Here is a 27,498-nt window from a genome sequence, read left to right as displayed (position 1 = left end):
TTGCCTACCGCACCAACAGGAGTACAGCAGATGCCATCTCTCTGGCTCCACACAAAACAAAGGAACCTCTGGACAGCAAAGACGCATGCACTGTATTGACTACAGTTCGACATTCAACACCATCACCTCCTCAAAGCTGATCAGCAAACCAAGGCCTGGGCCTTAATACCCACTATGTAATTGGATCCTGGATTTTCTCACCTCCAGACCACAATCAGTGAGGATTGGTAAGACCATCTCCACTATGTCCATCAAGTACTGGAGCACCTGAGAAGTGCGTTATTAGCCCCCTGCTCTACTCACTTTACACCTATGACTGTGTGGCTCAGCATGATAATAGCAGCATGTACAAATTTGCTGATGAAATTATGGTAGAGGCTTGTATAAAAGAGGGCACTGAGTCAGCAGACAGGAGGGAGATTGGAAACTTGGCTGAATGGTGCACCAACAACAAACTTGCACCAAAACCAAGGAGCTGATTGTGGACCTGAGATGGGGGAATCCAGAGATGTACCATCCAGTGATCACTGGGGAAATCAGAGGTGGAGAGAGTGAACAAATTTAAATTTCTGGGAGTCACTATTCCAGAGGACCTTTCCTGGACCCAACATACCTATGTCATCGTGAAGAAAGCACGTCAGTGGCTCTACTTTCTTAGGAGTTTGCGGAGGTTTGGTATGACATTGAATCCTTGCCAAACTTCCTCAGATGTGTCACGGAACGTGTGCTGACTGCCTCCATCGTGCCCTGGGATGAGGGTGGCAACACTGAGCAGAAAGCCCTGCAAAAGATGGTGGATGCAGCTAAATGCACCACTGGTGAAATTCTCCACGCCTTTGAGAATATCTACAGGAAACACTGCCATCAGAGAGCAGCAGCAATCATCAAAGATCCACACGAGCCAGCACACGCTCTGTTCTCACTGCTGAGATACAGGTGCCACAAGACTTGCACCAGCAGGTCCAGGAACAGCTACTACCCCCTCCACCATCAGACTCCTCAACCACAAACTCATTCAGGGACTCATTTAATCTCTCTTGCATTTTATTTTTTCTATCTATCAGTTTGTTCATATTTATTTAAATGTGTTCATTGAGTTAGTTTTTATTTGCCCTACCAATAAGTGGTAATTCTGCTTCACCCGCAGGGAAAAGGAATCTCAGGGTTGTATGTGATATTATGTATGTCCCCTGACAATCTCAATCTAATAAGTGTTAAAGAATAGTATTTATTGCAGAGATGAGTGGGGCACTGACCTTCATTAGTTGGGTGGGATTGAGTTCAAGAGGTCATATTCCAGTTCTACATAACTCCAGTTAGTCCACTCTTGGAGAATTGTGATTGGTTGTGGTCAGCTCATTATTAGAAAGATATCAATTATTCAGAGAGGGTGCAGAGGAGCTTTACCAGGATGTTGCCTGGACTGGAGAATGTGTCATCTGAAGCGAGGTTGACAGAGCTGGGGATTTTCTCTTTAGAGTAGTTAAGGATGAAAGAGTTGAGAAGATTTAAGAGATACCAGATTATGAGGGGAAGAGATAGGGTGGACAGCAACACCTTTTTCCCCTAGACTCCTACCAGAGAACATCCATTTAAGGCGATTAGAGGAAAGTTGAGCGGAGACACCAAAGGTAAGTTATTTTATACAGAGTGGTGGGTTGGTGAAGGAAGTTGGAACAATAGGGAGGGTTATGTGGTGAAGGAGGGAAGGGTTAGATTGTTGTGGAGTAGATTTACATTAGTCGGCATAACATCATGGGCTGAAGGGTCTGTACTGTGCTGTAACATTCCATGTTGTAGAAAGTCCTAGAACTGGGTATTCAGGGCAGGGAACAGTGAAGTGTGGAAACAGATCCCCGTCACACACGAGGAGGTGAATTGCATTGTTTATTCCCTGTGGAATAAACGCTCCGTCTTTCCTGCCTCACAGGCAACATGCAAAATATCCCCACAAAACCATCAGACGCACAACACGACGCTTCGCAGATAACGGTGGGAGGAAGGGAGGGGGAGGTTCACCCCGACAGTGGCGCCATTTAGTCTCAATGTCACGGTGAAAAATCACCTTTCAAGTTTCAACCCATATTGATAGCAACTTCCCCGCGGGATTCTGGCACTGACCCTCGCTCCACAGTCCCGGAACTCTTCCCGTCGTCAGTCTGGTCCCCTCTCTCCAACCTGAACCCCCATCCACTAAGCTGTCCCCTCTTTTATAATGCAAAAGTGTATTCAAATAGCAACATAGCCAAACTACAGAACTACATCTAAACATAGAACTACATCTAAACATACTACTTGTGATAAGAGGTAATATCAGTAGTGCCCCTCTGTCAGATTCAGATTAAAATCCGGTCGATAACACACGGTGAAGGTCCCGAAACTTGCCCTCGGATATCACATGCTCCCACTGTTCCCAGTACGTGCTCAGACACAACCCCGAAAGAGGGGCCGGCAGTCAGCTCGCCGTGAACCCTTGACTGCCCGCCTTGTCGGCCGGTGAATAGTCAGCTTGGAGAGCCCCCAGAAGGAGGTTCTTTGAGCGCCCGATGAAGTGAAGCCAGAATACAAGGAGCAGCCCCTTCAGGAAGGCAAAGAGGCTGCAACCGGACGGCCAATGAGGGGAAGGCAGTGGAAAATTTGCAAGAGCAGCCTGGACAAGAACCATTTCGGTCCATTCCAGAACGGCACGGATCACCGTTTTGCTGGACTGACTCTCAAAAGTGACGTCGGGGTCCGAAGAACAACACCGGTTGATCGGGGTTCAGCACAGCCGGGATCACTCCGCCCCGACACCCATCGCTACAGTACGAGCGCCAGCCCCTCCGGAAGAGACCGGTGCTCCCGACCCGCAACAGCTGGCGATAAAGCGCGGGCAGCTCCCGCAGAGCGCCACGTGTCCCCGGTGAAGGAAAAACGTGGCCTTCGCTAAGGGTGCTCAGTGTTCATGTAACTCTGCAGGGCCCTGAGAGGGAGGGCCACCAGCTGGATACGGACGCACACCTCCGACTGACCGCACTCCTCCATCGAGACACTCGGGACCGCTGCAGAGATCCAGTATCTTCTGTTTCCCCAGAAGTCCACCAACATCCTCTGGGTTCTGGTGACAAAAACCGTGGGCAGGACCAGGTGTCCGGCCAGTCCCGCAACATTGGGGCCACCAGCTGGTTGATGACCAGTGTCCTGCCATTCCTGGACGAGATGACCCAAAGGTGACCCAACCAGTCAGAGACCTTCTCTTCTAATCCCCTCCAGTTGGCCAGCCAGGACTCTCCAGTGGCACTCAGGTAGACCCAGGTACAGGTGCTCCTCTCAAAGGGTCACATCTCCACCAGCAGGGAGCCCACCTACCACCGTCCCACCAGAAGGCACTTCGCCCAGTTGATCCGAGCGGAAGATGCACCCCACTGCTCCCCCCCAAACTCCCTCAGCCCTTATTGACCCCCCCCCCATCTTTTGAGATGGGTCCAGAGGAAATCGCCATCTCCTCCTCTCCCAGGGAAGAGGCCTGCAGTGGTTTCTTCTTCCTCCAAGCCTTGCTACCCACAATAGGAACTCACCCCTCCCAACTATCTGCCCCAGGCTCTTCCCGAATGCCCACTGCAACCGCCACAGGAGGGACATCTTCCTAATTGCAGACTTGCCTTCTGGGTTCACTCATATTCTGCATAACCAAGGTTTTTCAGTCAGTAAATGTCCTTTACATCAAGGGTTACATGGGGAACCACCAACCGTGTCTGTTGTCATAAAAATGATGGTACTGACACCAGGTAAGTGTGGCCTTTCTTCCTCTCTACCTACCCCACTATCATAACCTCATGGGTCTCACCCAGATGTGTAATGGAGGATTTAGACTAGCTTATGAAAGAAGGGATGCAGTTGCATCAGAAGACATAATCTCAATTCCACCATGGGGCCCAGGATGCAGTTGAATAGGAAGACATTATCTAAATTTACATTATGGGGCCCAGGGATGCATATGAATCAGTAGACATTTATCCAACTTCCACCATGAGGCCAAGAGATGCAGTTGTCTTTTGTTGGTTGCAGACTGTCAGGAGACCTTGAAGATAATTAAATCATTTGTTCAAAGAGATAAGATCTGAAGTAAACAACTTTTGGGTAATATAAGCCATGGTCCCACTGCTGAAGTTTGAGACTCTCCAAGAGGTGGCAACATCTCTCAGCAAGAAGAACTTCAAGGGGTTACAAGGCGGATAATAAGAAATGGGAAAAAGGATTATGAAAGTAAATTGGCACAAAATATAAAAACAGAAAGCAAAACATTTTATAAATATATAAAACGGAAGAGGATGGCCAGAGTTAACATAGGACCCTTGGAGGATGAGAAAGGAAAACTGGTAGCAAAAAATGAGGAAATGGCCGAGGCATTAAACAAATATTTTGTGTCAGTCTTCAGGTGGAAGACACGTCCAGCATGCCCAAGTGCGGAGTTAAGGATGCAAATGTTGGGGAGGGCCTTGATAAAAATAGTTGTTACAAAGGAAGTAGTGATGGAGAAACTAATGGGACTAAAGCCAGACAAATCACCTGGTCCTGATGATATGCATCCAAGGGTTCTGAAGGAAATGGCAGAAGTTATAGTTGATGCATTGGTGGTCATATACCAAAATTCCTTGGATTCTGGGCAGGTCCCGACAGACTGGAAGACAGCAAATGTCACGCCACTTTTTAAGAAGGGATGTAGGCAGAAGACTGGAAATTATCGGCCAATTAGCTTGACGTCTGTAGTTGGAAAAATTCTTGAAGCTGTCATTAAAGATGAAATAGTGAAACTTTTGGAACGTAAAGGTTCAATCAAGCAGACGCAGCATGGTTTTAGAAAGGGAAGATCTTGTTTGACAAACTTGTTAGGATTCTTTGAGGGTGTGGTGGATAGAGGGGAACAGGTTGATATTGTATATTTGGATTTCCAGAAAGTGTTTGATAAGGTGCCGCACAAGAGACTTATCAGTAAGTTACAGGAAAGTGGAGTCCGGGGAAGTATATTGGGCTGGATTGAAAATTGGTTGTCTGACAGGAGGCTGAGAGTCGGGATAAATGGGAGTTTCTCAGGTTGGCAGAGAGTGGTAAGTGGGGTGCCGCAGGGGTCAGTGTTAGACCCACAACTGTTCATCATTTACCTTGATGACTTGGAGGAGGGGACAAAATGTGGTGTAGCCAAGTTTGTGGATGACACCAAATTGAGTGGAAGAGCAAATTGTAATGAGGATGTGGAGAGTCTGCAGAGGGATATAGTTAAGCTGGATGAGTGGGCAAAGGTCTGGCAGATGGAGTACAATGTTAGTAAGTGTGAGGTTATCCACTTTGGCAAGAAAAATAAAAGAGCTGAATATTATTTAAAGGGTGAAAAACTACAGCATGCTGTTGTGCAGAGGGACTTGGGAGTGCTTGTGCATGAATTGCAAAAAGTTAGGTTGCAGGTGCAGCAGGTTATTAAGAAGGCAAATGGAATGTTGGCCTTCATCGCTAGAGGAATTGAATTCAGGAGTAGGGAGGTAATGTTGCAACTGTATAAGGTACTGGTGAGACTGCACCTGAAGTATTGTGTCCAGTTCTGGTCTCCATATTTGTGGAAGGATATACTGGCTTTGGAGACGGTCCAGAGGAGGTTTACTAGGTTGATCCCTGGGATGAAGGGGTTGACTTATGATGAAAGATTAAATCATCTAGGATTGTATTCGCTCGAGTACAGAAGAATGTGAGGAGATCTTATAGAAACATATAGGATTATGAAGGGTATGGATAGGATAGATGTAGGAAGGATTTTTGAGCTGGCCGGGGAAACTAAAATGAGAGGACAAAGTCTCAAGATTCGGGGGAGTAGATTTAGGACAGAGATGAGGAAAAATAGTTGTTCCCAGAGAGTAGTGAATGTTTGGAATTCTCTAACCAGGGAAGTGATTGAGGCTGCCTCATTAAACATATTTAAAATTTGGTTAGATAAATTTTTACATGATAGAGGAATTAGGGGATATGGGGAGAAGGCAGGTAGGTGGAGTTAGGTCATAAATTAGATCAGCCATGATCGTATTGAATGGCGGAGCAGGCTCGATGGGCCATTTTTGGCCTACTCCGGTTCCTACTTCCTATGTTCCTATATATTCCAAACCGACGACCCGGTCCGGGGAGGTGGAGAAGCTGCTACCGGCGCCCAGACAACCTACTACAAGTGTGCAGTCGTCGCCTCGCATTGGCAGTTGGGACCAGTCCAGGCATTGATAAGTATAATTGGGAAGGGCTTGCATATTGTCGTGTGAATTCAGCTTTAGATTTAGTAATAAAGACTTGATTAAACTGAACTGCTCTTGGTGTGTGTGTCTATTTTCTTTCGGTAGCTTGAACACTGTGACCAATCTAAAATGAACAAAGTGAGAGGTACAAGTTTACCCAAGACAAGATGTGAGTGGTCATCGTCAATATTTTCTAGCAAACATCCTATGGGGTCATAGTGTGGAAGGAATTAAGGGTCTGCCTAGTATGTCAATTTTAATTCATGTCTACATGCGTTTGCTGCTTTGTGAAAGAATGCAGGGAGGATTGTGAATTTAAGAGAAGTTGCGGGGGGGGGGGGGTGGGCGTGACATGTGTTATCAGGATAACGTCAGCCTGCTACTAAAGTTCCATTGGCCTCGATTTCCCCAGATTATGTGAGTCGTAGGAACAAAGCGCAGGAAGATGAAATGTACAAGCTAAATGTTTAACTCAGTGGTTCTCAGTCCCCCTCAACTCACGTTTCTACCTTAAGCAATTCCTCTGTCACAAGTGCTCTACGATTGGAAAGGTGGTACGTGAGTGGAAAGAAAAGGCTTGAAAACCACTGTTTTAATCGTACCTCAGGGACTCATTATGTGCACGGTTTCGTAACTCCAAAGGAAATGGGCCAATTACAACTTTTCTCAATTTCAGTAACGATTGGGTCTAGAGCAGTAGTTCTCAAACTTCCCTTCCCTTCTCGCCCATGTCCCACCTGAACCAACCCTTTACTAATCACAGAGCACTTATGGCATAGAGATTGCTTCAGCTGGAATGTGAGTTCAGGGGGCAGCTTGAAAACCATTGATTTAATGTGTCTCTTTGATGAAAAAACAGGATGTTCTGCCTTTTTATCTCAGATAAGTTATCCCTTGGGTATGAATGAAAAAGATAGCAACCAAGTGTGACTAATGTACAGGCTCCAAATGTTAGTTCCTTACCATAGGCTAGTAAAAAAATAGTTCACAGTAACAGGAACTGCGATATGTCTTGTGAGGCAACTAAGAGAGCAAATCCCTGATCAAAGCTAATGATGGTCCCAGAGTCAGTAAAAAAAAGGAGATAAAGACAGGGACCAGCTTGACCACTGACTTGAGAAGCTGTAAAGAACAGAATACAAGCAGAAGGAGTCAGACCAGTTGGCGGACCAGCCCTTCGTTAACAGCACACCTTTTGTTAACCGAGTTCTCAAGTTCTGCAAGACTAACAAAATGGTACATTTAATAATGTTGCAGTACTGAAATTCGTTCTAAGATTTGAAAGGCACAGTCACTTTAACAGTAGCATAGGGCCACATGAGGGGTGGGCATTTTAATGAGGGCGGGGGTCAAAATCTAGAGAGAACAGGTTAATTGCTTATGAATGCAATGGGGGAGCTGCCTTAGAACCATGGAACATTACAGCACAGAAATGAGGCCTTTGGCCCTTCTAGTCTGTGCTGACTATTATTCTGCCTGCACCCAGTCCATAGCTCTTCACAACCCTCCACCCACGTACCTGTCCAAACTTTTCTCACCGGTGGACCAGTGAGGGTTCCTGCGGCTGAAGGAACCACACAGACTGCTGGCGACTCAAGGCGAGGAAGCCACAGAGGCTGCTGGCGGCTGCAGTCAAGGGACTCCCACCAGGCTGGTGACTGGTGAAGGAGTACCAGGCATCGCATTCGGGATATGAGAGGGTGATGAGGGCAGGTTCCTAATGGTATCAGAGGTTCAGGCCTAGAGCTCGGGTTGCTGATGGTTTGTACTGTGCCCTGTGTGGCTGTGGAGGCTGCGGGAGCGCTGGGGCAAAATCCATGGACACATGGTATCTCTGAGGAAACTCTCTTTTACTTCTCTTTCTCTGACTGTAAGAGACGCTTTAGGAAATTTCTGCTGAAGGTTTGTATCTCACCTAACCTCAGTGGAAAAATCCCTGTTCTGCCTCTACCCCTCATAATATTATGTACCTCATTCAAATCTCCCCTCACTCTTCATGATCTGGAGAATAAAGTTCTAACCTGTTTAACGTTTCCTAGTAACTCAGTTCCTGATGTCTGGGCCACATCTGACTAAATCTTTTCTGCACTCTTTCAATCTGATTGATATATTTCCTGTAGTTAGGTGATCAAAACTGCAGACTATACTCCAAATTTGGCCTCACCAATGACTTAAACAACTTAACCATAACATCCCAATTCCTGTACACTTTGATTTATGATATGCAAAATGCCAAAAGCTCTCTTTACAACCCTATCCACCTGTGACACCACTTTCAAGGAATTAAGTAACTGTATTCCCAGATCCCTCTGTTCTACCCCACTCCTCAGTGCCCTAAATATATAGTAATAAAGATGAAGACTCTTTCTAGGCAGGGATCTGGATACACTTTAGGCCCTTTTACATAGAAAACTCATTTAATTGGCATGCGAATGACCCGTCTTTAAAGGCAGCTCAGGTCGTTCACACTGAACCAAGAAATACCCAGTCAGTCTGACCTTTTACATAAGCAAGCTGGCATCCTGAAGCAAAATGAGGCGGGACCTTTAGTGTTACAGCACTGACGTCCAGTGTGATGCAGCATTACAGCAATGTCCAGTGTGAACCCTTTTTGACAGAAGCCATTGCGAAAGGTATCGTATCTGATAATCCCTTCCTTGGAAGTGTCACATGGGATGAAAATGACCCCCCCCCCCCCCAACCCACCTTCATTGCATTTATATAGGTAGGTGAAATAGTTAATAGGTAGTTAATTTCTGTCTTTTAATGCTGTGTAAAAGGGGCTTTTGGGAGAGTCATCCCAGCGGCGAGTGGCATCAGCCGACTCTTCATCCTGGGCGATGCCAGTTTATTCAAATGTGACTTTATTCAAACAGCTGTTGTTTGAATCAAATTTTTCATCTAATCTCCATCAGATCTCTTGGGTCACTTCCCCTTTGTACTTGCTGGTACAAACAGACCCTGTCTGACCTCATCAGGTTCAAGGATTGTGCAGATAATTCTCAAATTCTCACCCATCTTTCCTGGAACCATTATTCAAATCCTTCCGGTTCCTGTATCTGCCCTTTCAAAAGTCACTCATGTCATCTGCTGTGTCTGTAAAAGTACCATTTCTACTTTCCCCTTCTCAGCAGAGTTCCTTTGCTGTGTCCAGCAGTGTGTGACCATGTGATAATTTATTTATTGTCATGTGCATTGCACGATGTTTATGCAATATCTTATGCTCCAGCTAAGTAGCTGCTCTCTTTTCAGCAGGAGTGCCTTGTTTCTGATTTCATTGCATTATACATGTTCACTCATTTGTTGGCGAATCTTTCAGCCATTGGTCTCATTACCTCTACCCTTGATTTCTCCATGGGTACAGATATTAACAGACATGGGAACCTGATGGTATTAACATCAATTTCCATGAACCTCCTCCTCTGGTTTCTCTCTTTCCCTACCCGATCATCTCCTCCCCTCCAGCTCCCACCCTCTTCCCTTCCTCATCCTATTAGACAGCTCCCCTTCTTAGCCCCCTGCTCGGTGCCTCAATCACTTCTCAGCTTCTTTCTCCTCCCCGCCCCCCCCCCCCCCAACCCTCTTGTCAGCCTGTGCTCCTCCTCCTTCCCCTCTCCCATCATTTTTTTAAATTTGGGCCTGATTTTCGGCACGATTGTCAAAGGGCTCCATCCCAGATTGTCAACTGCCTTTTACTTTCCTTGGATGCCGCATGACCTGCTGAGTTTCTCCAGTGCTCTTGCGGTTCTGCATCGACCACAACCTCTCTAGATTTTCCTGTTTTACCCAAGCGGCCCATTCAGCATGGTTGGGCTTTGCAGTGGGAGAGGTCAGTGTCCAGGTGTGTGAGTGTGGTGCTCCATCCTTCCCCACCACCCAGCGCCTGGACCTCCCCCGGCTCCCGGCTGCAACTGAACTCACGCCACCAGCATCGCATTTGCAAAGGAACAGCCATCCTCATCCCTTCCCCCACCCCCACTGTTCAGCCCATGTTCAAGTTGAATCCCCGATGGGCTGAAGGGTCAGAGGCTCATTATTTTGCTTTCTGTTAAATGTTTTCCTGTCAAAAATAAATTAGTCGAGATCACTTTATGGTGTTTTCTGTCTTGTTTAATCTCCTTCTGGATCTAAACCAACCTCAGAATGTGAACGGTCCAGACAACCCGGGAGAAAGCAGAGAACTCCCTTAATCTGGGATGGACTCAGACAACTTGTGACCCTGTGAAATGTATCAGCAGAAGTGGGATTTCCTACTTCTGGAACACCCCGTTTTTAGAAAAGTAAAAGATTTGGCAGTTTACCCTGCCCAGCCTTTCCTCTACTTACTCTCTTTCCTCTATCCCTATCCCTCAGTCTCAGGAAAGGGCCCCGACCTGAAACATTGCATGTCCATTCACCCAAGGGACAAATCCAGGGTCTAATTGTTAAAGTTTATTGTCACATGAATCCTAAAAGGTAGTAACAGGTTGTTCAGTGAGCAGACAAATAGACATCTCATTCATAGTACAACAAGACACAGTGCATGAGTGCAAAATGGTGAGTTACAGAAGAATCAGTTGATTAGGGACAAAGGCAACATAATATGTGGCTTGTTCGTGAGTCTGATGACAGTGGGAAATAAACTGCTCTTGAATCTGCTGGTGTGTGTGATGTTATACTTCTGAAGATAGTGTTCCCAGCCCATAGAAACACAAACAGCCTTCTCTTCAAAAAGGCCCCAGCAGCCCCTGACATCCCCTAACAACCCCTCCCACACACATACAATTCTTCGGACACATCAGCAACCTCCCAATACTGAACCTTCCCAGGTCCTAAACCTGTTCCCACAACCAGGCTCCATCCCCAAACTACCGCCCATTCCATACACACACCTTGAATGACAACAATGAGAGTTTATTTACCTCCATCCCCATACATTTTGGAAGGTGGGTGAATCTGGAGCACATGGGAAAAACCCACGCTGACACTTGGAGAACATGCAAACTCCTTACAAACAGCACCAGATTCAAACCTAATTAGCATTTCGCTAACAGCTATGCCAACCATAAGGGACAATTTTAGGGACCATGTTCACAAAAAAGTGGTCCCCAGTGTAAAACCAAGGCCTTCTGAACGTTTCTCATCACTCCCTCACTGCTGTAATCTGTGCCTCACAATCTTCGTTATATTTACCTCTCATTCAGGCCTCTCTTTTTCTCTGCACCATGTTATGAATTCTGCTCTGCAGATTAAATTTGCCTCTTTCTTCCCAGCAAAATCATTCCCTTATGCTGATCAAGTGTGATGGATACATTTCATCAACCCCTTGTAAAGGCTCCTCTCTCCGCATTCACCTCCATGTTTCATCCCCCATGTGTCCACCTGTCCCACCAGCCCATCTGGCTGGTCTGCACCTGGTCAGGACTGAGATCAATGTCCCGAGGAATTGTTTGCCATTGCTGTTGGGGAGGGTGGGACGACTATGGCAGGGAAATGGCATCATCTGCAGAGTGACAGAAGGAAGCAAAATAGAGACAGAAGCAAAAGGTAGAGAAAGGCAAAGTCAAAGTGGAGACAGAAAAAAAAAATCAATGCAATAGACAAAAAAAAAGGTCACATTGCAACTTCATTGAAAAAATCACTGATTGTGAGGACATTTTATGTGAATGCCCAGAGCACTGGAAACCAGGTTAATAAAGTGTTGGCACACACCAGTGCAAAGGCATGCAATTTAGTGGCCACAACACAAACGTGCTTTCAGGTGAATATGATTGGGAATTAAACACCCAGGGGTATCAGCTAATTCAGAAGGATTGGCGGGAAGGTATAGGATTCAGGAAGAGATAAGGGTGATAGTGAGAGATGATCTAGTGTCTGGAGACGGAATGTTGATCAATCTAGGAGAGATGAGAGATGATCTGGTTTCTGGGGTCAAAATGTTGACTGATCTGGGGGGAGATGAGAGATGATCTAGTGACTGGAGAGGAGAATGTTGACTGATCTGGGGACGGGGCAGGAACAAGGTTCCTTCATGGGCTCGTTTTTCCACCGTTGCTTCCCAACGACACCTGGTGGCCGAGCCTTGTTCAGATTGAGCATTAATGTGATTGGTCAGTAGCGATCACGTGTTATGGTAGCCATGTTGGGGGTTCTTCATTGCCGTCGCCATTCCCTCAGCGCTGTGTTTGTGAGGAAGATTTTGCTTGTAAGTTCGTTTATATGGTTTTATTCCGTAGCTGGTTCAGCACATATCACAAACAGCGATGTGAGCAGTTTGTTTTAATTCCAGCTGATCATCTATGTCATTAGGACAGTGTTCGTTGTTGTTTTGTAGGAACCATTCGCTTCAACATTGGAGCAGATTTTCATTTATTTACCCTCCAGTTTGTGGTTAAAAAGAGCGAGACCCGGACAGTTATTCAGAACAGGACTTGAAGAAAACAGTCAACTTTACTCTCGCCTCCTTTCTGGACAATGACTGTACTCGTGTCTGATATTGGTTGTCTGTTTCAACCCTCACTGAGGGTGGAATAAATGTTAATGGGGGCAAAAATCACTGGAGGGGTTTGTCCAGGGGCGGAATCACTGGAGGGGGTTGTAGGCTGGGAGATCACTGGAGGGGTCATCCAGGGGACAAAAATCACTGAATGGGTTGTCGGGGGGGGGGGTTAAATTCACTGGTGGGGTTTGTCCAGAGATGGGTAAAAAAAATCACTGAAGGGGGTTTGACCGATGGGGAAACTGGAGGGGGTTGTCCAGGAGGTAAAATTCACTGGAGGTGGTGGTCCATGGGGTAAAATTAATTGATGGTGCTTGTCCATGGGGGTAAAATTCACAGGTGGGGGATGTTCGGGGGGGGTGGGGCAGAAATCACTGATGGTGGTTGTCCAGGGGCTAAAAATCACTGGGGGGGGGGGGTTTGTCTGGCAGTACAAATCACTGGAGGTGTTTGTCCAGGGGGTAAAATTCATTAGAGGGGGTTGTCCATGCGGGCAAAAATCACTGGTGTGGGTTGTCCATGGGGTAGATATTACTGGAGCAGGTTTTCCAGGCGGTACAAATCACTGGAGAGGGGTTGTCCAGTGGGCAAAAATCACTGGAGAGGGTTGTCCAGGGGGCAAAACTCACTTGAGGGAGTTGTCCAGGGGCAACATTCATTGGAGGGCATTGTCCAGTGGGGTAAAAGTCACTTGAAGGGGTTGTCCAGAGGAGCAAAAATATTTGGGCGGGGTTGTCTGGGGGTAAAAAAATATCACTGGAGGGGTTTGTCCAGGGGGTAAATATCACTGTGGAGGGTTGGCTAAGGTGTTAAAAATCACTGGAGGGGGTTGTCTTGGGGCAAAAAATCACTGGTGTGTGGTTTGCCGGGGGGATCACTGGGGGTGTAAAGGGAGTAAAAAAATCACTGGAGGGGGGTGTCCAGGGGGCAAAAGGCATGGGAGGGGGTTGCCCAGGGGTTGCAAAAATCATTGGAGGGGTTTGTCCAGGGGACAGAATCAGTGGAGGGGGTTGTCCAGGCAGCAAAAGAAAACACTGGAGGGGTTGTCCAAGGGAAAAAAGTCACTGGAGGGGGTTGTCTGGGGGGTGGGGGTATCACTGGAGGGCATTGTCCTGGGGGGAATGCCACTGGAGGGGATTGTCCAGTGGGGTGAAAATCACTGGAAGGTATTGTCCATGGGGAGTAAAAATCATTGGGGGGGGGGAAATCATGAGGGGATTGTTCATGGGGGAAAAAAAATCACGGGAGAGGTTGTCCTGGGAGAAAAATCACTTCAGGGGGTTGTCTAGGGGGTGAAAATCTCTGGAGGGTGTTGTCCGATGGGGGGGATCACTGGAGGGGGTTGTCCAGGGGCGTAAAATTCACTGGAGTCCGGGGTGATGACACTGGATGGGGTTGTCCAGCGGGGTGAAAATCACTGGAAGGGGTTGTCCAGTGGAATCAAAATCATTGGAGGGATTGTCCAAGAGGGGGGATCTCTAGAGGTGGGTTTCCATGGTCGTAAAATTTACTGGAGGGGTTGACCGGGGGTGGGGGGCGGGGGGGGGGGTGTCACTGGATGGTGTTGTCCAGCGGGGTCAAAATCACTGGAGGGGGGTTGACCATGGGAGTAAAAATCACTGGGGGAGCGGTAAAAATCACTGGAGGGGATTGTCCAGACAGGCAAAATTCTCTGGAGGTGGTTTTCCTGGGTTGTAAAATTCACTGGAGGGGTTGTCCATGGGGGGGCGGGGGGGGGGGTGAGAGTGACTGGATGGTTTTGTCCAGCAGGGTAAAAATCACGGGAGGGGATTGTACTGGGGGGGGGGGGGCAAAATCATTGGCGAGGGTTGACCGGTGGGGGGGGAATCACTGATGTGGGGTTGTCCAGAGTGACAAAAATCATCAGTGGGGTTTGTCCGGGGGGGGGGGGGGGGGGCAAAATCACCAGTGGCGTTTGTCCACAGGTGTCCACATGGAGAAAGGAGATTTTAGAATGGAATGAAAATGTAAGTTGTGGAAATTGTAAAAGGGAGGCTGCATTTGTGGGCTACATTCCTTTCTTGTTATGTGGCTTGGGAGATGATAAGGAGTAAATGCACTGAAATGCTAGAGGAAAACTGGCCAGTCTTTTCAATATCTCGAGAAGACAAAGATATATTGCCAACGTTTTGGGCCTGAGCCATTCATTCTTCAAGGAATAAGCAGAAAATGCAGGAATTCAATTAGTAGCTTATTACATCTAATTAACACCTTTTGCTGGTCTGGATTCTTCTGCCATTGTTTGATTTGTGAGACTTTCTGATATATATTACCTTTCTGCTTTTTCTTTGACAAAGGGTTCAGGCCCAAAACATTGGCAATGTACCTTTGTCTTCTCTAGATACTGAAAAGAACAGATGAGTTCCTCCAGGATTTTAGTGTGTTTGCTCCAATCACAGTGTATGCAGACATTTGTGTTTTACTCAGATGATAAGGAGATCCTTGTGTGGTAGAGTGGTGTAAGACTAACTGATGAATCCTCGGAAAATTTTATGGAATATGTACTTATAAGGAACAGTCATTTCGAATGTTCCAGAAACCAGATGTGAGAAACTATAAATTCTGTGATTTTTGTAAGCCACAAGTAGTCTCCTTATAGTAAGTTAACAGCTCCTGGCTGTGTTTTCATGATGTAATGGATTTCTCATATTTTTGCAAAGTCATTAAAGTTTGTTTATGCAGCCGTATTCTATCTAGCCTGAGTTCTCATCAGTCATTCTCATTGGAGTTTATCTCCCTCCTGAGGCCTAATACAAATAGGAACTTGCGGAGCATGATGTGGTCAGTAAACGAGGGACAGCCCACCTCGAAGTGCTATGAATCTTAGTCGGTGGCTTTAATCAGGCCTGTCTCAAGAAAACCCTGCCCAACTACCACCAGCATGTATCCTGTTGTACCAGAGGTTCCAGCACACTGGATCACTGCTACACCAAGATAAGGAAGGCCAACTGTTCTTTCCCGAGATCACATTTTGACAAGTATGATCACCTGGCTGTGCTCCTTCTGCCTTTGTACATACAGAGTCTGAAAAGAGAGGCTCTGGAGGTCAGGACAGCTTAAAGGTGGTTGCAGGAGGCTGAAGAATGATTGCAGGACTTCCTCAAGCCAGCAGATTGGGCAGTGTTTAAGGACTCGATTGAGGATATGATTGATTACACCAGGGATGTCAGACTCTTATCAAAACAGCTGTAGATGAGTTTGTCCACACTAAATCATTCAGGGTTTTCCCCAGCTGGAAGCTTTGGATGAACAATGAAATCTGGAAGCTGATAAAAGACAGATCGTAGTCATTTAGGACCATAGATCCAGAACACTACAGAAGGAGCGGGTATAACCTACGGAAAGCCATCTCCTGTGCAAAGTGGAATTTCTGGATGAAAATGGAAACCTTGAGGGATAGCCAATGCCTTTGGCAGGGCCTAAATGACATAACGCATCAAAACCAAATCCAGTGAAGGAGGAGACAACAAAGCTTCACTCCCAGACATACTCAATGCCACAGGAACAAGAAAGAATCATCCATGTCCCCTGATGATCCTGTCCTGTCCATCCAAGGATGACGTGGATGCTTCCTTCAGGAGAGTAAATCTGAGGAAACCATCTGATCCGGATGGAGTACCTAGCCGAGTATTAAAAATCTGTGCTGACCAACTTATTCACAGATATCCAGATATCTCCATCTCACTCTGACATGGTGTGGTACCCACCTGTTTCAAAAAGGCCTCAATCATACTGGTGTCTGAGAAGAATGTGGTAAACTGCCTAAATGACTATCAACCAATGATAAAGTATTTTGAGAGGCTTGTGTTAAAATATATCAGATCTTGTCTTTCCAATTCACCTATCGTAGCAACAGGTCTCTGGCGGACGTCATCTCATTGGCTCTATATAAAAACCTGGAGAACAAAGGTGCACACATCAGGATGCTCTTTATCAACTACACTTTGGCATTTAATACCATCATCCCCATAAAATTGATCAGCAAACTCCAAGACCTGGATTCAACCCGACTGTGTAATTGGATCCTTGATTTCCTCACCTCCAGTAAGAACATCTCCTCCACAATCTCCATCAGTACCGGGGCACCACAGGGCTGGCTTCTTAGCCCCCTGTCCTACTCACTTTACACCTATGACTGTGTGTGGCTCAGTACGACAATAACACCATCCACAAATTTCACTTCTGATACCCCAGTAGGGTATTGTACACAAAGGGATGATGAGTCAGCATACAGGAGGGAGGGTGAAAACTTGGCTGAAGCGTGCATCAACAACAACCTCGCAGTCAATGTTATCAAAACATTGTTGACTTCAGGAAGGAAAAACCAGAGGTGTACGATTCATTGATCATTGGGAGTTCAGAGGTGGAGAGCATGAGCAAATTTAAGTTCTTGGGAGTCACCATCACATAGGATCTATCCTGGACCCAACACACTAATGACATCATGAAGAAAGCACATCAGTGGCTCTACTTCCCCAGGTGTTTGCAAAGGTTTGGTATGACATCGGAAACCATGGCAAATTTCTACAGATGTGTGGTGGAAAGTGTGTTGACCGGCTGAACCACCAATGCCCCGGACTGTAAAGCCCAGGATAAAAATCCTCCCCATATCTACAGGGAACGCTGCTGTCGGAGAGCAGCAGAAAAGTGATCTACACCACCCATGACATGCTCTGTTCTCGCTGCTGCCGTCAGGAAAGAGGTATAGGTGCCACAGGACTTTCACCACCAGGTTCAGGAATGGCTACTACCCCTCCACCATCAGACTCCTCAATGACAAACTCATTTAAGAACTAATTTTTGCATTTTATTTTTTTTTATTTTCTTTCTCTGTGTTGCACAGTCAGTTTGCTTACATTTGTTTATTTCTTTACATCTGTAAGTTGTGTCTTTTTTTGGGCCACTACCAATAAGTGGTAATTCTGCCTCGCCTGCAGGAAAAAGAATCTTTCTTTCTTAAAATATTTTTATTGAGTTTAGCAAAAAATCCTTCACGCAAGGTATATACATATCAATATCAATTGTAAATTAGAAGCATTGAGGACATTAAATTCTATAATTAAATCATAACTCATACTATGTCTGAAAAGTGATATTGAATACAAAAATTATACAAATGATACAGGTAAAATTCCCTTACATATTTTCTACTTCTCTGATCTGATCATGTTGTTCTGTGATATGATCTGTGATCTGTAGTTAAACCCCCTCCCCTTACTTGTTTGTCTTCATAATAATTGACCCCTCCCTCTAAACAAGGTTATCTGTATATATTGTAAATATGAACAGAATAATGGCCCCCAGGCACTAGACAGGGAATGCCTGAATAATGGCCCCCAGACACGAGTCAGGGAATGCCTGAATAATGGCCCCCAGACACGAGACAGGGAATGCCTGAATAATGGCCCCCAGACACGAGACAGGGAATGCCTGAATAATGGCCCCCAGACACAAGACAGGGAATGCCTGATCGAAGCATCAGGGTTGTATGTGATGTCATATAAGTACTCTGGCAATAAATCTGAAATCTGTGTTCGTATTTATTTTAGAGCAACTTCAGGTCCACCTTCAACATATGGTATAGTCGACAGGAATCACAGATCAAGTTCGGACTGAATAAGTGGCCGGGGCTGGTGTTGGAGAAACGGAGGGAGATAGGGCCCCCAAGGTAAATTTAGCTTGATCTCCCACCATCAATCCCCTGGTGGCATGATCCCTCTCCCAAGGTTGACCCCACTGCATTGACAGGATCCACAAAAGGACCTGCAAGAAGGAATATGAATTGTAGGAGTTTAGTGCAGAAACAAGAGAGCAGAATATTATTTAAATGGTGTTAAGCTAGGGAGTGGGGTAATGCAAAGGGATCTGGGTGTACTTGTTCACCAGTCATTGAAAACTAGCATTGAGGTTCAGCAAGCGGTAAAGAAGGCGAAAGGTATGTTAGCTTTCATAAAGAGGGGATTGGAGAATAGGAGTAGAGAAGCCCTCCTGCAGTTGTACATGTCCCTAGTGAGACCTCACCTGGAGTATTGCGTTCAGTTCTGGTCCTCATATTTAAGAAAGGACATACTTGCTATAGAGGGAGTGCAGCACAGGTTTACAAGGTTAGTTCCCGGGATGGCAGACACATGGGACGAAGGATTGATGTTTCAGAGGCCACATATTCCTTCTTGCAGGTCCTTTTGTGGATCCTGTCAATGCAGTGGGGTTAGAAAGACTTGGATTATATGCGATGGAGTTTAGAAAGATGAGGGGAGACATGATTGAGGTATTTAGGATTATCAAAGGGCTTGACAGGGTGAAATCAGAGCACATGTTCCCAATGATGGGAGAATCTCGGACTAGAGGGCATAGTTTAAGAATACATTTAACAGAAATGAGGAGAAATTTTTTTACCCAGAGAGTTGTGGGTCTGTGGAATGCATTGCCACAGAGGGTAGTGGGGGTGGATTCGTTGGATAGATTTAAGAGAGAGTTGGATAAGGCTTTTGTGGGCAGGGGAGTTAAGGGTTATGGGGATAAGGCTGGGATTGGTTATTGAAAGGGAAAGATCAGCCATGATCTGATAAATGGCGGTGCTGGCCAATTGCCGACTCCAGCACCTATTGTCTATTAATTGGGCAGTGAGCTGGATGACTCCGACTATTATCAGCAGGAAGGATTGGGCAGCGAGTCTGTTTGAACTCAGTCTATTGGGGAAATTGGGAAGTGGCCACTAAGTCAGGGGTCTGTGGGTGGTGGGAAATTGCCAAGTGAGTCAGGGGTCTTAATCTACTGGGGGATGGGGATTAACCAGTAAGTCAGGGGACTGTCTATTGGGGATGGGAGGTGGGGAATTGGCCAGTGAGTTGTGAACTCAGTCTATTTGAGGAATTGGTCAATGAGTCAGGGGACTTGGTCTATTCAGAGTGGGGATAACTGGCCAGTGAGTTCATAACATTTGGTGCAGGGTAGTTATTAGATTAAAGAGGAGAAGGGACAGATCAAGATACAGAGAAATTTGGTGAGTCATGAAAACAGTGCAGTGCTGACTAATTGAGCTAAGAAGTATGGCCTATGGGGTGGGGGCAGGGAGGGGGAACAAGCCCAGCGAGTTTGTTGACAAAGATCGTGGTTCCAAGTAGGGGAAAAAAGTAGAAAGAAAATGCACAGGAAAGAAAGGACTGGTCCATGATAGCAGGAAAGATTGCTGTGGGATCCCAACCCATCTCTGGCTGACCAATGTTGTTTGAGGAAAGCAATTATGAACAGACTGATAATTGTATTGCCTGATCTCCACGAGTTCCTTGTGGTTTCCCTGTTGTATCTCTGCTCCCCTGGTGCTTTCCTTGCATTGACAGTTTCTATATATCTTGGTTCCCTTTCAGTTTCCCATGTCCCTTCACAGAGGGAGAGAGAGAGAGCTGCATCCCACTGTGTGACTAATTTAACCCTTTATGTGGATGGCAGCTCTTTGATTGATGATAGCGGTCAGTGATGCTTTGTGCTGTTGTTAATAATGCCCCCTTTGTCAAAATCTTTTAAGAGCTCTTCAGCTCCCTGCCAAACTAGCTGAGAATATGTTAACTGAACACACAAGAGCCAATTTGTAAAGTCATTAAAAGTTTGTTTATGCAGCTGTATTTGCATTTGTTTTGGAGGAACTTCAGGTCCATCTTAAAGAAAATAATACCATTACAGTGTCACAGGCACTGGTTGTGACATTTTAAAGCACATTCAGGTAGCTACCTGGAAGGCAATAGACGGCAGGAACCCCACACTCAGAATAACAGGGAAAGAGGGCAGAAGCCCAAATAATAGTGGGGAGAGCGAGATGGGAGGAGCTCAGGCTACAGGGAAAATCCCCAAAAAACACAATCCTTAAACCTGTGGCCTCTGAAACATCAATCCTTCGTCCCATGTGTCTGTACTGAACAGGATGCCCAAGTTAAACTAAAATTGATGTATGTGATCCACCTCTATCCATATTCATGGGCCTGTCAAGAATTAACCACACCTCGTACCCTGTTCCAGGTACTCACCGCTCGCTGGGTAAAATATTTGCCCTGAACATCTTTAACCTTTTTCCCTCCCACTAAATCTTAAACACAGGCCGTTTAACATGTGACGCTTTAACTGAGAGGAAGGATGCTGACTGTCCATGATTAATGCTCTTTCTCCCTATGTAAACTCACTGATGTCCCCACAGACCAGATGGCTTAGTGAATTCCTTCCCACGCAGTGGCGTATCTAGAAAAAAACCCGCCTATGGCAAGCACTGAAATTGCATCACCACCCCACCCTCAACCCTCCGCCCCAGGTTAAAACTTACCCTTCACCCCGCAACCATCTCTTGCCACACCATCCACTTCACCTTTCCTACCTGTCTTCGCAGTGTAGAACCCTAAAACCATCATATTCAATGTTATTTTGGGTATATTGAGATACTGAAAAATAATCTACACCTTAAAAAGCACGACACTCGTTTCAATTAATAAAAACCCTCTGTCTCCTTCAAAGGCCAGCATTCGCTGAATGAAAGCAGCGAGCGGCATTCCCCAGGCCAGAGGGGTCAAAGTTAAAGGTGTTGAGTGGCCATAACTGTCCTCGTGGGCACCCTCTCTTACCTTCAGTGGAAAGGTAACTCTTGTGCTGAGCACCCAGTGGGAGATAAGCAGGAAGATGCCGAAGCCCCCGCTCAAACACATCCTTCAGTGCGCACTCTCCTCAGCCCTGGCTCCAATAGGGGACAGAGAAGGTTTGGAATCGGGTGAGTTGGAATCCTCACCTTGGCCTATACTGGAGCTCCCAACACCCGAGTCCCGACTCCGTACCCTCCCCTCGGCTGGCCTACACTGGAGCTCCGTCCGAATCCTCCCCTCGGCCTACATGTGCACACCGGAGCTCCCGATGCCCAAACCCTCTCCTCAGTAGTCGGCCTACAGGCACAAACCTGAGCTCCTGATGCCAACTCTGAACTCTCCCCTTGGCCTACTACCGCACATTGGACTCTGGTGTGTATGTGTGTGTGAGTGAGGTAGGCCAAGGGGAGGGGTCGGGAGCTCTGGTGTAGGCCAACGCTCACTCATCAAAGAAACACAATGAAAGATACTCAATGACACCATTTTTGTTTTCTTTACAAGAATACCAAATTCCCGTGTGGAAATAGTGAAAGGAAACCTGTTGCCCCATATCCCAGCTGTAATGGACTAGGTTGGAATGGGAGCCAATGGCCATTCCAAGCAGTTTAATTTTGTGCCTTTGCTACAGTTTGGTTTGGCACTTACTGAGTCCCCTCGTGCCAGTACATTGTTATGAAAGCAGATGTTGAGTAAAAGAGACCCACCAAGTTTAACCCCCACTGCTAACAAAGCTCTACATTTCCTGGTGGTTTTCATTGTTCCCTGCTGTTTGTCACCTATCAGGAGTCGAGGGCGAGTCTTCAGTGACATTGCTGGAATTTCTGGTCTGCATTGAAACCTGGTAAACAATTCAAATCAAGACTGTTCACCCACTGCTGCCATGTCCAGAGTTAGATGGGGGGTGGGGGGGGGAGGTGGCAATGGTCAGCTGAGGCTAGGAGCGAGTGGTCAAGTAATGCGAGGTCAGTGGCGCCATCCCCTTCAAGTGGCTCCCAGGACATGTGCCCTGGCTGCTACACCCTGAAACGCCTACGTTCCTGCACTCAGGTAAACAATTTCTCCTTGGTGTAAACCCACTGATGTGCACGCATGGTGAAGGACTGAGCGAACCCCTTCCCGCACAGGGAGCAAGTGAATGGTCTCTCCCCGGTGTGATTTCTCTGGTGCCTCAGAAGGTGCAAAGATCGAGAGAATCCCTTCCTGCACACACAACATTTAAATGCTCACTCTCCAGAGCGCATGTTCTGGTGCTGGAGGACTGGGTGAACCCTTTCCCCCACATGCAACAGGTGAATGGAGTCTCACCAGAGGGAACACACCCGTGCTCCTCCAGGTCCTTGGAGGTTTGAAAGCTCTTCCTACAGTCAGAGCAGGGGAATGGGCTCCCTCTAGTGGGGACCCACTGGTGTTGCAGCAGTGCTTCTGAGCTGGCAAATCCCTCCCCACACTTGGAACATGGGAACAATCTCTTCCCAGTGTCACTGCACCCATCATAATGGAGTGGTTTGTGTGCGTTTTCACTGGCCAACAAACATTTCAGGCCTTATTCCTTCTTCAAGGTACGAGTAAAAAGCCGGCAGGTGTTGGAATTAAAACACTAGTGGCTAAGAAAAGTAAAAGGCAAAGGGAGGAGTACAGAGCAACAGACAAACGGTGTTGATTGCAAATGGACAGAATAACTAAAAGAGGAAAGGTGAGAATTGATTGAGGAAGGGTGGGGGAGGCTGGGCTCTGTGAAAGTAGGGCGGGGTGTGGGGGGGGTGGGGGAAAGGAGACCAAGGGAAAAAGGAAAGTGTTCTATCTGGCACTCTCCAACCAGATGGCATCAACATCAATTTCTCCAGTTTCCCTTAGCCCTCTATCTATCTCTACACTAATTTTCCTTTCGTCTAGCTGTCTCTCTCTCTCTTACCTTTATCTTCTGCCTCCTTCCAGCGCTACCTGCTTTTTGCTCATACTTTGAAGAAGGGCTCAGGCCTGAAACATTGGTAATATATCTTTACCTCCTGAGAACTCAGAGGTTCCTCCAGCATTTCTGTGTTTTTACTACAATCACAGTGTCTGCAAATTTTCACAAGCCATTCCATCTAAGTGTGGACTATACCACAAAGCTCCACTTTGTAGCCGGAGGTGCCAACATCTAGGTCTGTGTACTCTTCCCTATTCCTTGCCCATCCCCACCCCAATTACCAGCCTCTGACCTTGCTCAGCTCCCAGATGCAGCTGAATTCCTGCCACCAGCACCTTCCATGCAAAGGAATCCCCTTTCCCAGCCCCTAACCATTGCTGCTCAGGGAACCCTGTGTGTAGTTGCAAGTGAACATGATTGACAGTAGGAGGGTGCCACTTAGGAGTGACAGGTCTCTAATATGATTGGCAGGTCGGGTGGTGGTGATTAGATGAAAATTAGCAATCCTTTTGACATCACAATGGAAAGTTGACATAGGGATAAAGTTTACGCATTCACTATCGAGGCCTTTTGGCCAGAGCAGGTTCTGAACTGCTAAGGATTCTGGGAAATAATGTGGTAATTGACCTCCCAGAAAAAATATACCATAAGCCTTTTCCATATAAATCTGAAATAATTCCTGCATCCTCCCTCAGATCATCGCGTGTTTACTAAAATGTGGTTCTCACAGCTCGATCCCATATAACAGTAAATCCTGAGTTCATAATAAGTTCCATGCTCTAATGTTTGTTGCCTCACTTCCCTTCCATGAAAACATATCACACTTATTTCTCTGTGCTAAATTTCACCCACCATATGTTTACCTGTCCGTAGTGATCCTCCTCACAGTTCAGGACACTTCCACAGTTTGTCATATTACTGGCTGTGCCTCCAGGGTGTGTTGTCCTGGAACATTGGCTGCAGAGAATGCCTTGTTCCTTCTGACTCCACCATCTTCTCTTCACAGGGTTAAGAAAACTGTACGTATCCAGACAGGAAGCTTCAGACAATGCCATATTGTGGTCTGACATTCTGACTGGACTCCTCGGGACGAGGATCAGCCAGCCTTATCGGTGGATTAGGAGCACAGAGATCACAGCACGGAGAAACCTACACCCGTTTAGTGCATGAACTAGACTTCATTGAATTGTCTGACATGGAGGGTCAAGTGATCAGTGATACCGCTGATGAAACACTCCAAAGTGAAGGATGTGGTGAGGCAGGGCTTTCTGTGGACTTGCTGGAAACACATCCCTGTGCTCACACTGGGGAGATGCCGTTCCCCTGTAACAAGTGTGGAGAGGGATTCGCCAGCTCAGAGGCACTGCTGCAACACCAGTGTATCCCCACTAGGGGGAGCCCATTCCCTTGCTCTGACTGTGGGAAGAGCTTTCAAACCTCCAAGGACCTGGAGAAGCACGGGTGTGTTCCCCTTGGGGAGAGTCTGTTCACCTGCCACGTGTGTGGGAAGGGGTTTGCCCAGTCCTCCAGCCTCCTGCAACACCAGAACATTCACTGCGGGGAGAGACGTTTTCAATGCAGTGTGTGTGGGAAGGGGTTCTCTCGATCCTCCCACTTGCTACAACACCAGACAATTCACACCGGGGAGAAACCATTCACCTGTTCCCTGTGTGGAAAGGGGTTCTCTCGGCAATCCGGACTGCAAGCACACCAGGAGGTTCACTCGGGGGAGAGACCGATCATCTGCTCCCTGTGTGGGAAAGGGTTCTCTTGGCCTTCCGCCCTGCTGAGGCACCAGAGAATTCACACTGGGGAGAAACCATTCAACTGCTCCCTATGTGGGAAGGGGTTCTCTCAGCCCTCCAGCCTACTGACGCACCAGAGTGTTCACACTGGGAAGACACCGTTCACTTGCTCTCTGTGTGGGAAGGGGTTCTCTAGGCCCTCCAGCCTGCAGGCACACCAGCGGGTTCACACTGGGGAGACAGCGTTCACCTGTTCCCTATGTGGGAAGGGATTCTCTCAGTCCTCCCACCTTCTGGGGCACCAGACAGTTCACACTGGGGAAAAACCATTCTCTTGCAGTAAGTGCGGAAAGGGATTTGCCCATTCCTCCTCTCTGCGGGGACACCGGAGAATTCACACAGGGGAGAGACCGTTCACTTGCTCTGTGTGTGGGGTGGGATTCACTCAGTCCTCCCACCTGCAAAAGCACCAGAGAGTTCACACTGGGGAGAAACCATTCACTTGCTCCCTGTGTGGGATTGGATTTTCTCAGCTATCCGGCCTTCAGGCACACCAACGGGTTCACACCGGGGAGAAACCGTTCACCTGTTCCCTGTGTGGGAAGGGGTTCTCTCAGCCCTCTGACCTGCTGAGGCACCAAAGAGTTCACACCGGCGAAAGACCGTTCTCCTGCTCTCTGTGTGGGAAGGGGTTCTCTCAGCTCTCCAACCTGCAGGCACACCAGCGGGTTCATACTGGGGAGAAACCGTTCACCTGCTCTCGGTGTGGGAAAGGGTTCTCTCAGTCCTCCTACCTGCTGCGGCACCAGAGTGTTCACACTGGGGAGGAACTGTTCACTTGCTCCCTGTGTGGGAAAGGTTTCTCTTATCCCTCCGGCCTGCGGGCACACCAGCGGATTCATACTGGGGAGAAACCGTTCACCTGCTCTCTGTGTGGGAAAACTTTCTCTCATCCCTCCAATCTGCGTTCACACCAGCGAGTTCACACCAGAGAGAAACCATTCTCTCGCAGCAAATGTGGAAAAGGATTCACCCATTCCTCCTCTGTGCAAGACCACCGGTGAATTTGCACCAGGTAGAGACATTCACCTGCTTCCTATTCAGGAAGGGGTTCACTCAGCCTTCCTGTCTGTAAGGACACAAGCAAGCTCATGTGGGGACAGAGAGCATTCACCATGGACACTCAGCATCTCTCTGGTAAAGAGCATCTGTTTAAGATGAAGGGAGGAGGGAAGAAGGTAAAGGGAAATGTTCAGGGCAAATATTTTACCCAGAGAGTGGTGAGTGCCTGAAACAGACTGCCTGGTGTTGGTTCTTGAGGGACCCGTGAATATGGAGGGAGGTGGATCATGTACAGGCAGCAGTTTAGTTTAACTTGGGCAACTTGTTCAGTACAGACATGTGGGCTGAAGGGTCAGTGTTTCAGAAGGAATAAAGTCCTAATCTGTTTAACTTTTCCCTGTAACTCAGTTCCTGAAGTCCTAGTAAATCTCTGCACTCTTTCTATCTTATTGATTTCTGTAGTTAGGTGACCAAAACTGCACACCTACTCCAAATGTGGACTCACCAATGTCTTGTATAACTTTATCATAACATCCCAACCCCTGAAGTCAATACTTTGATTTATGAATGCCAAGATGCCAAAAGATCTCTTTATAACCCTAAACACTTGTGATGCCACTTTCAGGGAATTGTGTATCTGTATTCCCAGATCCCTCTATTCTACCGCACTCCTCAGTGCTCAACCATTTACCATGTATGTCCTCTCTTGGTTTGTCCTTCCAAAATGCAACACCTCACATTCGTCTGCATTAAATTCCATCTGCCATTTTTCAGTCATTTTTTTTCCAGCTGGTCCAGAAACCCTTCCTTGCTGTCCACAATGCCTCTAATCTTAGTGTTATCACTTGCTTATGCATTTTACCACATTATCATCCAGTACATTGTTATAGATGACAAACAACAATGGTGTCAACACTGATCGCTGAGGCACACCACCAATCATATATATATCCCTGGATATATAATTCTAATAATCTCCAACATGCAACCACGTTTGTGTAATGGCCACTAAATCACACCCCTTTGGACTGATTTGTGGCCTCCCTTCTTCACCTCCTGCCTTTGAGGCCATGCTCTTCCCCACATACCTCTTCCCCCCCCCCCCTTTACCTTTTTGTTCAGATGCCAATATTTTTCCATATCTTGATGAAGGGTATGGAAACACACCAACCCTGGCAGACTGAAACATTGGTTATGGATCTTTTCTATATAAAGGACACTATTTGACTGGTGGAGTTTCTCCAACATTGTATATTTACTTCAACCACGGTGTCAGCAGACTTCCTTTTATTTAAATAACAGTTTATTACCTTGTTTCCAATACTCTGGGCATTCAGATATATTGCCCTCACACTCGGTGACTTTTTAAATCAAGTTGCAATGTGGCTTTTTGTCTATTGCATTCATTTTT

General features: G+C 46.8%; 1 protein-coding gene across 8 annotated transcripts; it reads left to right on the top strand.

Annotated features, from left to right (window-relative positions):
* Positions 1 to 12,354: 12,354 nt before the first annotated feature.
* LOC138764698 (zinc finger protein 229-like) lies at positions 12,355 to 26,527 on the top strand. Of its 8 annotated transcripts, XM_069940929.1 has the most exons (6): positions 12,355 to 12,435; positions 18,300 to 18,418; positions 20,118 to 20,219; positions 21,250 to 21,499; positions 22,931 to 23,064; positions 24,287 to 26,527. In XM_069940929.1, the coding sequence occupies exon 6, from the start codon at positions 24,476 to 24,478 to the stop codon at positions 26,087 to 26,089; it is 1,614 nt and encodes a 537-aa protein (XP_069797030.1). In that variant the 5' UTR covers positions 12,355 to 12,435; positions 18,300 to 18,418; positions 20,118 to 20,219; positions 21,250 to 21,499; positions 22,931 to 23,064; positions 24,287 to 24,475; the 3' UTR covers positions 26,090 to 26,527. The 8 variants fall into 8 exon arrangements, with proteins under 8 accessions (XP_069797030.1, XP_069797031.1, XP_069797032.1 ...); XM_069940930.1 differs by lacking the exon at positions 20,118 to 20,219; XM_069940931.1 differs by lacking the exon at positions 22,931 to 23,064.
* The last annotated feature ends 971 nt before the right edge of the window (positions 26,528 to 27,498 follow it).

Source organism: Narcine bancroftii, chromosome 5, assembly GCF_036971445.1.
Source record: "Narcine bancroftii isolate sNarBan1 chromosome 5, sNarBan1.hap1, whole genome shotgun sequence".
Classification (NCBI taxonomy): Eukaryota; Metazoa; Chordata; class Chondrichthyes; order Torpediniformes; family Narcinidae; genus Narcine; species Narcine bancroftii.
This window is presented reverse-complemented; position numbering and strand designations above follow the sequence as displayed.

Coding starts and splice junctions, on each gene's coding strand:
- LOC138764698 (XM_069940933.1), top strand. CDS start 24,476: ATGGAGGGTCAAGTGATCAGTGATACCGCTGATGAAACACTCCAAAGT.